General features: G+C 46.1%; 1 protein-coding gene across 1 annotated transcript in view; it reads left to right on the plus strand.

The window, feature by feature from the left end:
• The window catches only part of ppm1lb (protein phosphatase, Mg2+/Mn2+ dependent, 1Lb), a 42,290-nt gene that overhangs the window by 24,880 nt on the left and 5,354 nt on the right, over positions 1 to 12,056 (plus strand). The window contains exon 3 of the mRNA XM_080006424.1: positions 7,478 to 7,694. Coding sequence (XP_079862550.1) covers positions 7,478 to 7,694 — 217 coding nt within the window. The remainder of the gene's footprint in view (positions 1 to 7,477; positions 7,695 to 12,056) is intronic.

The following is a 12,056-nucleotide window of genomic DNA, read 5'->3' on the forward strand; positions in this document are numbered from 1 at the left end:
GCGCCCGCCCCCCCTTTATCCCCTTCACACCACCACACGCACGCACACACACACACACACACACACACACACACACACACACACACACACACACACACACACACACACACATAGTACCTAGCTGTCCAATACATCTTTAATAATGTCCATAACCTCCAGGAGAAGCCTTTATTTGAATGTGAATGTTGCTGGGAGAGGTGGGGGTGCAGGTTGGGGGTGATATACATTTAGTAATGAATGTTTCTTGGAGCGTCCCATAATGATATGTGTGTTTTCTTTGAAGCTGAAGGGCATTTCGTGTTTGCGGAACCGCCCACCCCACCCCACCCCACCGTTCCTCTGTGTTTTGGATGTTTTTTTGTGGATTAACATGGTCGGGAGAGGGAAACAGTTTGGTATGGCTGCTGGAAATCTGGGAGCCAGGGTGAGAGGCGGTGGTGGTTTTGTGTATGTGTTTGGGGCGAGGAAAGAGGCCGAAGCCACATAAACAGAACGTGATTTTATTGGAACAAAATTTTGCTATTCATTCTGATACAAACGTCATATCTACATCTTGCACCGCGTGTCGATTACGCACATTTGAGAATTTTTCGTATTTTTGGAGCTTATAGAGCTTATTGTGCGTAATCACCGGGTGTCATGACATTTCACTGCATATATGTACGACCGTATGTGTGTGTATGTGACAAATAATCTCTTGAACTTGAACTTGAACTTGTGTGCCTTTGTGTTTGACGGTCTACTGTATGTCAATATACTTAATACACTTTGAGCGAAATAGCATAATCTGTACTTGGCCCAGCCCTGACACTTAGGTCGGTTGTGAGATCAGGAAATGCAGTCTCCCCGGTGGCTCTCTCTGTGGTTGTACGGCAGACAAGGCATTGCATTGTTGCCCTAAGGAGAGCGCATGCCGCGCGTTCAGCGACAATGTGGAGTGACAGTGGAACAGCAAGCGTAGTCTCATCGAGGTGGAATTTTGCCGTCTTAATTAGATCCGGTGAATGTTGATTTCACACAAATTGGAAAGCAGGACAACCAAAGCAAATATTTGGATTGCTTTTTTTACCGGAGCTTTTAATTCCTCCGGCTTTTCTCTTCTTGGCTTTCATACATCTACGGGGAAGAGGGAAACTCTATGCATTGCATCTATTCATGCTTTCTAGTTTTGACTGATTTTTTTATCAGGGCTGACATTACGTTCAAATATTGTAGCCTTTTCTTAGAGATCCATTAATAAGAAGAGGAAAAAAACGATGACATTACCTGGACCTTTGTTAGACCTAGCTGTCGCACCATGCATGACTGCTCATTCGCCAAAAAGCTCAATATAACAAACATACTAAGTTGAATACAACCACAGGCTTGTTCTGGCGATTCTGGCACCCCATGCATATAGCACATTTTATTTTATTTTCTTAAAAAGAAAAAAAAGAAAAGATATCTGCAAGACGCCACACCCCATAATCCAAGTACAGCATATTCTATTTTAAGCCTGATGGCTGCCGCATCATGCTGCTGTAGTATACTATTTCTCTTCAGTATCTTTTAAAAAGCCAATAACCTGCAGCAAAAACCCAAATGAACTAAAGAAAGAAAATAGGAAAATAAATGAAAACACTGCTTCCTATAATTAGATTTAGGGGTCGTTCAGGTAGTCCATATCATTACGATAGAGAAATAGGCAGTGATACCGTTAGTAGAGTGAAGCTGACTCGCCAGACATCACTTGGAAACTTCCTTGATAGATAAAAGGAAGGTTTCAAAGGTCTGAGTGGCCCAGAAATGCTGCAAAGTGGTCCATAAAAGGCAGACCGATGGCACAGAAAATCATTTTCAACCAAAGTTGACCCTGGCTTATATTGCTGAATCGATATACCTATATGATGGATAGAAGGAGGGCCGTGGAAAAAATGGCAGGGATGATGGATTTCATGTCCAGTGTCCTGGCACTAGGGTAGCAGACAGTGGCGATGGAGAACCAGTGAAGAGGAGAGGCGTTCTCAAGTGTTACGGACACTAAATCTGTGACATGCATAGAAGATTCTCTTGATCCGGGAACTGGGCGGCATATGGGACATCTGACTGCACTGCACCCCTGGAGCACATCCCATCACCGCCGTGGAAGGATAGATCCGGATAAATTCAGCAGCTGCTGCCGCGTCTGTGCAGCTGAGCATCAGTGAGAGGTCCACAGCTGCAGGCGATGTCGGGCTGCCTGCCTCCGAGGCTCACAGCAGGCTAAGCAGCAGGTCCAGTGGGGGCAGGTCCAGGGGGGCCAGCCTCGGGGTCCGATGGAGTAGGGACTTTGCCAGGAGGGACGAGGAAAGCCCCTGAAAGGTGGAGTGGCAGGGCGGCCAAAGGCTTCTTCACTCAGTGGCGCAAAGCTTTTTTTGGCTTTAGCTCAAGAGGGTTAATATATTTGCATGGCCGGTTCAGTCTCGGGAATTGCAGGATTAGGATTGGAGCAGCGTAGGACGGTATTTTGTTGAGTTCTGAAATGCTGATATCCGCAGGTTTAGCGCCAACAGTTGCTTAGCCTGGGCTTGAAGCCGTATCTCTGAGGCCATGCGGTGAAGTTGGTCCTTCCAGTGAAGTTCAGCAGAAGGCCACTTGATATTTTCCTTTAGATTTTATGATCTTTCTCTTGGCCTTTTCCAGCTGGTGGCGGTCCATACAAGGCATCATTATATTCTGCGCTGGGCGAGGCTGATAAACAAAGAAACAGTAGGTTAGTGTGGTGCTACCGGCAGCCCAGTTGTGAATAGCCCAAAATTGAGCAATCATGTTCAAGGTCAAATACGATTTGGTCGATGCCAGATACTGCAGTCGGATGGCAGAGAAACGTAAATTGTAAAGCAATACTCAAAACTGGAAGCATCCGGGAAGCTGGATTCAACTGCTATTCCAAGGCAAAACTTAAGTTCATCAAGAAATATGGTTTAAAGGTTGTGTAGACTATGAAATCCTCTGTGGAAGTGATGGAAGTGCAGTTGCTGTCTCTATCCCTCTTTCTCTCTCCCCCTAATGATACACTTGAGTGATGCTAATGAACGTTCCTTGCACCCCTCCCTGATCTCTCTCTTTCCTCCTCCTTTTATGCTTCCTTCTTTCCCCTTTTCGGCATCCGCTTGATCTCTGTCAGCGAGACGCCAGGAAAGAAAATCTCACTTCTGATTTGCGAAATTCCCTCAGGGCAAAAAACCCAAGATGACTTTCCCTGTTTTCTTTTTTTACCAGTTCGCTGGTGTGATGGATGGAACTGTTTGAAAGGTCTGGCCGTGCCCATTGGACCGCATGTCTTATTGGGCTTGAATAAGGATTTGACAGGATGGCTGAAGATGGAAAGTGTGTGTGTTTGTGCATCCAGATGCTGGTCACCAGTCACCACGGCATGGTGCTCCATTGCTTTGCTCCAGGTGTGAAACGCATTAACTTGTGCGCATGACAACACGTTGTTGATGATCTTTAAGCATGACCGGCATGCTCCAGACACTTGGATCTGCGGCGGTGGAGTTTAAACCTCCTGTGTTTGCCACTGAAAATGGTACAGCCACATATCAGCTCTCCTGGGCCAGGTAAGGTTTCAATTTTGTAGTTTTTCGCTGAGAAGTAAATTCAACTCAATGCAGTTTTTACACATCATTAGCAGACCAATCGACCTGTTGAGATAAACATGGATGCAATGTCAGCATGTGTGTCCTGTGTGCCGATAAATGCCAGATACCAAATCAATCGTTCTGCTTCCACTGAACCTGCTGACGAAACCGGGAGGATGCTCGGGGGAGAAGGCGAGGTGAAACAAACAGGGTTATACGTCTTTTGTTTGCCAATATTCTTAACGAGGCGTCGCCTCAAGGCCAAAAACCTCCGCAGTTTATGGGCTGATGTCAACAGGAGAGATGATCTCTTTCACACTCTGACATATCTATCAGTGTTCCACTGTCCTGCTGCATCTTTCTTTCGATGGGTCCTCTTTCCCCTGTTGTCGACGTCTGTTTTCCTGGCTCTCTCTAGAGATCACACCACCTCTAACAAACACATGTATAACTACACTTCCGATGTCCTGAAAAACAGAAACTCTATGCATTATACCAGCTTTATCTGTCCATGGCCTTCCCAGTTAGTTATTTCCATATAATCGCTTGCTCTCGCGCATCCTCCTTTTAGTGGACCGCCTTTGACAACGTCACACAAATAACGTATTTAATTTGCCCATTACTTTTCTCACATTTTACTCCACCTTCATCTCCATATCCTCGCTCCCGTCATATTGTCTCCATCCCGGTCTATAGCCCTGTCCCTCCCTCTTCAACTTTCCTTCTGAGCTTTAGGCTCCAGCCTTATGCTTCCTTCTTCCTACTCTCTTCTCATTGTGTGTCTTATCCTCATGCATTTACAAGCACACTTCAGGATCTGACGTGTAGTAATTAGGCCCACAGTACACACACACACACACACACACACACACACACACACACACACACAAATACTCTTTAGGTGTATAATGCTGCATTCATATCGAACTCAGTAGACAGGAGACGGCACACAGCACTTTCGGAACGGCGCAGGGGAGCGGGGGGAAGGTACCATGGCAAAACGTAAAGACATGTTGCTATGGTGATGTACAAAGACTCCAATACAATATATTAAACTAAATTATTTTGTGTCTGTTATTATATATTATATATATATTATATATGTATATGTTATATAAGAATTTTAGTAATGCATGTAGCTATAAAAATGCAGCTTACTATTAATATTTAATTGCAAACTTAAACAAATGTAAAATTCCCTCCAAAAAGTATTGTCATTAATAGTTGGTTAACTTTACACAGGTCGGCTATAAAGCACCATATTCATCTCCAAGCAGGTTTGACAATGGATTATTTCGCATTATGGATATATTTAGAGAGTGATCAATGATCTGTAACTGAGTGATCAGTGTCTGATCACCTGGTTTCCACTGGCAATAGAAGCTCTTGTTTTTTATGAATTATTCATATTTAATTGTATTATTGTACAAGTAATAACTGGAGCTGCAACTTTACCGGACCAACTGCGCCAAATCGAGACCACCGTGTCCAAATCTTCCATCTGCTTCCTCGCTTGCTATAGCACCAAACAGCCTCCATGCAATTATTAAATAGAAAAAAAACCAATCCATGATTTTTATTTAAGCAATTTTAAGTGAGATATTCCAGAGGAAATGGAATCTACCAGCTGCGACTCCAAAACTCTGTGTCTCAGGCAGCCATGCGCAGTAGAGTCGGCTCCTCGCCTTCGTAACATCTGGCTGTAGTGCCGTCGTGGAGGACGGTAAAAAGTTCAAATATTTTAACTTGGACGGCAAATGCCATGTACCATTGCCATTTGCCAGTTTTCTCTGCCGGTCGGCTGTCATGCTCTCGTCCACTAACATGACTTCCGGTTTGCCGTCTTCCGTCCACCGTGTTCCATGTGAATGCAGCATAACCCTGGAAGGCATCACCATTTGTTACCCTGTGCTTTTGAAGCAGTGATGGACAGCTAATTGGTGAAGCGTAACCCTGGCAAACAAGAGTCCACTCTTTTTAATGACCCACCGTGAACTCCATCTATAACCCCTGCACTCTGTGAGGAAACTGTAGGATGAAGGAATGTCTGCGACACCTTTGCACATGCCTTCGGACAAAGACGGAGCAATTAGAGACAGGGAGAGAGACAGAGAGAGTTATCAAGAGGGGGAGAGAGAGACAGAGAGAGAGAGAGAGAGAGAGAGAGAGAGAGAGAGAGACTTTGACTTTTAAGGTTCCTTCAGAGAGAGAGAGAGAGAGAGAGAGAGAGAGAGAGAGTTTTTGAGAAGGAGAGCCAGCCTAGAAAAATAAAAAGTAACAGAAGGCCTCGCCAAGGCCTGCGAGCCCTGAGGCCTAAACAACATAATTGAATCAGAGAGCAGAGAGGATGGTGGGAATTGGAGATGAGAGAGAATGGCAGACTGGCAATAATACATGCAAAGAAGGGAACGGTGGAAATGGCTGGAGGTCAGCGGAGGAAAGGATGGAAAGAGTGAGTGGGTTTGTTGAGGATGCCAGCTACACTGATGGTACAATGCATCACAAGAGGAGCCGATGAGGTGTTTTTGTGCTCCGGTGAAGTCGTACAACTGGGAAGGGTTTTCAAAGTCTTTCAAAAGTTTGTCCCTGGGGTAGAGTGATGGACTGAGAGAGAGGGGGGGGGGGGGCGGGGGGTCTTTGAAACTGGAGCCAAACATGTATTCTGTGTTACCACTTTAGAAATAGGGGTCATATGTGGGTCTCTGCCCTGTGACCTCATCATGAAGCACCAAGAAATTAAAATCTGTTTCTGTCCTGCGGCCTTGATTGGCTCCAGCAACTTTCTCATTCCAGACTTTATGGAAGTTAGAAGCTAGAAGGAAATTTGAGCTGCATTACGGCCGGGACGCAAAAGATGAGTGGTGTGTCAACAGCACGTTATCTGACATCTTCTACTCGGAACAACTTGAACTCTTAGACCTGTGACCGGCTTGTTTTCACCGTTTTGGCCTTGAGTGAGGAGAGGGGGTGGGCGGGCAAGGGCACTATGGCTTTGGAAGGGCAACATGACTCTGTGAGAAGCGCCTTAGTGGTGAGCATTACCCGCCAGGTAAAATGGATAGGGCAAGGGATACAGTTTCTCAAGCTCAGCTGTATCCCACAGTAGGTTGAGTGTGTGTGTGTGTGTGTGTGTGTGTGTGTGTGTGTGTGTGTGTGTGTGTGTGTGTGTGTGTGTGTGTGTGTGTGTGTGTGTGTGTGTGTGTGTGTGTGTGTGTGTGTGTGTGTGTGTTGATGTTGAATAGCCCTGAATGAGCTTTTTTTCATCTTATCTCTGTCTCTTTATCTATGATTTATTTGGCAAGTCACAGAGGACAAACCTATGACTGAACAGTGTGATTACTGCAGAGCACCGCCGCTTTTAGAGATGATGATGTTTGTGCAGCTTTTTTAAGTGCATAAAAAGTTCAAATGAAAAATATATTACTACTAACTGTACTAACTGTCCCGGTGCAATAACTGTCCACCACAGTCATAGCAGCCGATTGTTTTCTTTTAATCGCTTCAACTATCACTTGGGTAAGCGCAGGATTTAGCGGATCACACAGAAGAGAACTCACTCGTCCCAATGTCCACAGCTCTTTTACATGTGCTGCTATTTCTGTAGCACAGCTCGTCCCACTGCCCAAATATGGTAAATAAATATGGTCCCATTCATGTTGACATTCATTGCATTTGAAGTCATTTGACTAAAATTGCCCTTGGAGTGCTCCAGCCAATTAACCCTCCCTGTGTGTGTGTGTGTGTGTGTGTGTGTGTGTGTGTGTGTGTGTGTGTGTGTGTGTGTGTGTGTGTGTGTGTGTGTGTGTGTGTGTGTGTGTGTGTGTGTGCGTGCGTGCGTGTGTGTGTGCGCGTGTGTGCGCGTGTGTGTCCGTCACCAGGCAGCGGCCGACTTCGCCAAGGCCCACCTGCCCGAGGCTCTCCGCCAGCAGCTCCTGATATACGAACGGGAGAAAGAGAGGGAAAGGGATAAGGACAAAGAGAAGGATGAGAAGAAGGAGATGAGTGGCCTGTCCTATCCCTCCATCCTGGAGCAGCAGATCTTAGCGTTGGATCGAGAAATACTCGGAAAGCTCTCGGCCACCTACAATGAAGCTGGTACGTGTCGGTGTTTGTGTGTGTCTAGCCCCAGTCCCGACTCCTGTCCTCATCCCCTATAATGCTGCATACAAACTATTATTTTCTCCTCTACTGATTCATTCGGCTGTTGTTAAATAGCGTCTGTGTGCAGCCGCGGGCGATGCTTCTTCGGCTGTTTAAATACAGGCTGATCTTTATGAGGCTTGTAGTAATTATCTCTGGTGGGAGCCGATGAGGAAGACGGAGACGAGGGATGGTGATGGATGGCAAGAGCAAGGAGGTTAGTAGGAAAGCGATGGAGAATGTGGGGAAAAAGAGATTCTGTGATGTGATTATATGTGGAGAACAAGAAAAGACACCCAGAAAAATGGCTGACGGCGTCCAACGATAAAAGGAAAAAAAAAAGGTTTGACAGGGGAGAAAATGTGGGGGGTGGTGGGAGGTGGGGGCGGCGGGGTGGGGTGACTCAGGAAGTTAAAAAGGGAGAGCAAGGAGAAGTTGTAGAGAAGAAAAAGAATTTTGGGGGACATGTTTGCCAAGAAGTAAAGACTAACATAAAATCAAAACGTAAAATAGATATTCACGAGCAATGTTTTTGTTTTAATTTTGGAGAGAGAAAAAATGAGATCAAGACGAGATATCGTCTGGGGGTTTCATAATTTTGTGATGTAGTTAGAAAGTTGTCTTAAGGGCCACATTACAGCACAAGTAAACGACAAAATACTAATGATTGTTTTTTGTGTGTAAATATCTTATGAAAGCACCAAAAGCCATTCCCAAAATATTGTCAAATTATCTACATCGAGCTATTCATCATAAAAAAAATTGATATTTTAATGTGTTAATGTTGCTGAGGCATAATGTGAATATTATCAGGCGTGGGGGATGAATTTTGCATTTGATTTGTACTAAAAGCTACGCCCTCACCCTCACCGATTAATTTTTTCACTGGACCCTCACCCATTATGGAAAGAAAACTTTTAATATCTTGTCCCCTCTCATTAAACTAAATCAGAAGCGACCTTGGGTTTGATGAAGGCCTTTCTGGCTCTTTAGCTCGGCGGCCATATGTGCAGGTCGTAAAACGTGATTCATACAGTCCTGGGTTCCTGCAGAAACGGTTATGATTTGTTAGTAGGTTAAAGATCTTTTATCGAAATAGGTTCAAACTTGACCTCATATCACCAGAAAAGCAGATGGTCGTGTGATTTAAGCAGCCACACCCGTCTCAGGTCTAGGTAATTGGGCCTGGGGTCAGGGGTGGCGGTACACCTGTTGCCCGTCAGAGCAATCAACGAGCACAGTTAAATCACCCGTCCCCACACGCTCATGGGGAGAGCCTCTCTCATGACAAGTTTCCAGCGGCTCCCGGCTTGTTACATCTTGCCCGCTCTGCAATAAAGATTCAAGAGGTCATCTGTCACACGAGGCGCTCGCGCAGGCAGCCGCAGGGGACGCCGCCACAAATCGCGACTCTGGGTTCTATAATTCTACAATAGTATTAATTGTCTGGGTTGTATTAAATATACACTTAAATCCTCCGAAATGAAAACTTACCTTGACTTACCTCCAGTACTTGGCTCACAGAGCAGAAGTCCTGGCATGTCACACTGTCCTAAACTGGTGCATTTTAACACCATCGCCTGCGTCTCCGCGTCGGAGGGCCCTGAAAACGCCACACGGGTGGCTTGCAGCAGGGGGAACGGCCGCAGATATCAATGAGCCTCACATGTAAACCTTATTCTGTTGGCGTTTTGTCATTTCAGCTGAAAATATATTAAACTATTTGATATTCGTCCATCACAACTGTATTTATAATACTGTTGTGTCAAATGTTCACCTTTTACATGTAGGCATCATTGCATAAACAACTGACCATATTTGAAAACTGAATCCAAAATACGTTGCACCGTGCATGAAGCAAATGGATTTTGGAAATGCTGCGTCCGCTCTACTACGACTACGCTCTGATTTGGTGCCATTGCACTTGCCCAGGGAAGTTTAAATGAAAAAACTCACGGGTCACAAATGTCATTCTGCCCTCTCCTGTGCCCCAAGAACCCTAACACCACGCCCCCCCCATTAATAATATTAATACAGAACTCCACAACTTACCGTCTGTTTGGTTGTAACCTTGCAGGAATTAGTCTCGCACGGATGATAAAATACTTTCTAATAAGAAACGGTGAAGAGCCCAGATGAGAGGGCGCTTCGGGTTCTATTTCGTGTCCCTCGCATGGTTTTTTTAAACGAAAATTCACCACCTCCGGGAGAGGAAAAGGGCACGGTGAGAGAGAGAGAGAGAGAGAGAGGGAAATCGACTTCTTCCGCGAGAGACGCGGCGCGGGCCTCCTCAGAAGTCAGGAAGCGGAGAAGGGCGAAGTTGAAATATTGATGATTAGACGCTTACACGGGCTGTCATCACGCGCCGCCCTCTCAGGGATGCTGCGTCCTAATGGGAATGTCTAACCTCCCTCCTCACGCCGCTCATTAGACAAAGCTTCTCCGAGGAGCGGGGATTCTCAGAGCGGAGAGAGGTGAGCGGTGATGGGAGGATGATGAAGGCTGCAAGGTCCGGTAAGAACGGACGGCGGACCGATGCTGTGGCAGTCAGTAGGGGGGAAGGTACGAGGGGAAGAGGGAAAAGCTGGAGGTAACATTCAGCATCCGGGCGGAGGAAGCATGCATAGCACACGCATAAGCCTCTCAGTTCCAACATGTGACTCACATGGACATAAGCGAGTGAGCTGACTGGATAAAGGAGCCATTCAGATCTCTTTTTCCCAGGAACGGTCATATGATAGGCCGATTGTTGGGAGGAAAAATGGGCGAATTCCACGCTCACAGCGCCGGCTCCACCGCAGGTGACGGGTGACTTAAAGCTGTCGGAAAGCTCAATATCAAGTCTGCGTGACCTTTACGTTCACCTGCCGACCTTTTCATCCCTTTTTACCCGTCTTGCCGCCCCAGCTGCTGATAAAGCATCGGCTGTCTGACCGGCGTCGCTCTGGAAAAACAACAAAATTGTGTTTCTTTATCTCTCCGCTGGGTCTCTCTCTCCATCTCTCTCTCTTTCTCTCTCGCTCTCTCGCTCCCTCTCTCTCTCTCTCGCTCTCTCTCCTGCGTTTTCTCCCTTTCTCCCCCGCCCCCGTCGGGTAAGCGATGTGACCTGTTGCGTCCAGGCACCAGAGTTCTCCTTTACCTTCTCCCCTCCATATTTCTGGCATCCTTTTTTGTCCGGTCCGGGTGGTAAGAAGGATGGATTCCAAGCTCACTTGTAATCTTGGCGTCATGCCCACTTTATGTAAAATACTTGGTTTAGTTGGCTTTACCCAGACATTAGATATCCAGGGATTAGGATCTGCAGATTATATTTTCTCTCTCTGCATCTGCATCTACCTTGTTATTGTCGCGGGGGGGGGGGGGGTCGGTTGAACAGGTAATGGCGTTTTGGGTTCTTGTCTCAGTATCTGATTTAACTATTGCGTTGTTTGGGGAGGCGGGTGCATATCTCTGCTTTTGCAATAATCAGAGCCCCAGATTAAGCTTGCAGAGCGGGATGAGAGGACGAGAGAGAGATGCTATCTTGACTCGGCGCACGGTCCCCCGGACAACTGCGTATCAGATTCCCCTCCCTCCCCCTCCCCCTCCCCGTTCATCCCTTCATTGTTTATCGGGGGAACAAAAGTGCCTGAAAGACAGATAACAGAGATGAGACTTTGATTGAATGCCTGCGAGCTGAGAGTCTATTATGGAAACAACCCTCCCAATGCTGTGTGGTATTAAGTTCACCTTTATATCGCTGTGACATGTCTTGCAGGACACACATGCACACACGTATACACACACACACACACACACACGCAAGCACAAACATACACCATACATCCTCCCGTCGTGCATTAGTCCAATCCACCCCAGAGGTGACTCGACCGACTCGACTCCCTTGACATGAAAGCACCATATAAAGCTTTTTAAAGTATTAACTAGGATTCTGTGCAGTCTTTAAGGGATTCTGTATCGCCCCAAACATTTTTCGGTTTTTACAAGGTTTACTGCCAGTTTTAGAAAGGTAATAAATGATAAATATAACCGGGGGAGCATTTTTTCAGGAGTCTTCGTGTGGCCAGTGAGGTGGTTTTCATTGCTAGGCCTGGGAAAGAAGCGGACGGAGGGACTTTTGCCTCGCACGCTACTGTCCTTCAAAAAGTGTTTTTAAAGAGGGAAGATTCAAATGTGTTTTTTTTGGGGTCGTATTTTTTTTCTTCACCCGAACTTTACACGGGTGACGGGTCATGCGGGTTGTGAGCGAGCGTAATGTAATCGGGTCTAGTCAATAACTGAAGCATTAAAACTGTGCGGGCTTATTTTGAGGAGCGT

This window comes from Zeus faber (genome assembly GCF_960531495.2).
Source record: "Zeus faber genome assembly, chromosome: 9".
Classification (NCBI taxonomy): domain Eukaryota; kingdom Metazoa; phylum Chordata; class Actinopteri; order Zeiformes; family Zeidae; genus Zeus; species Zeus faber.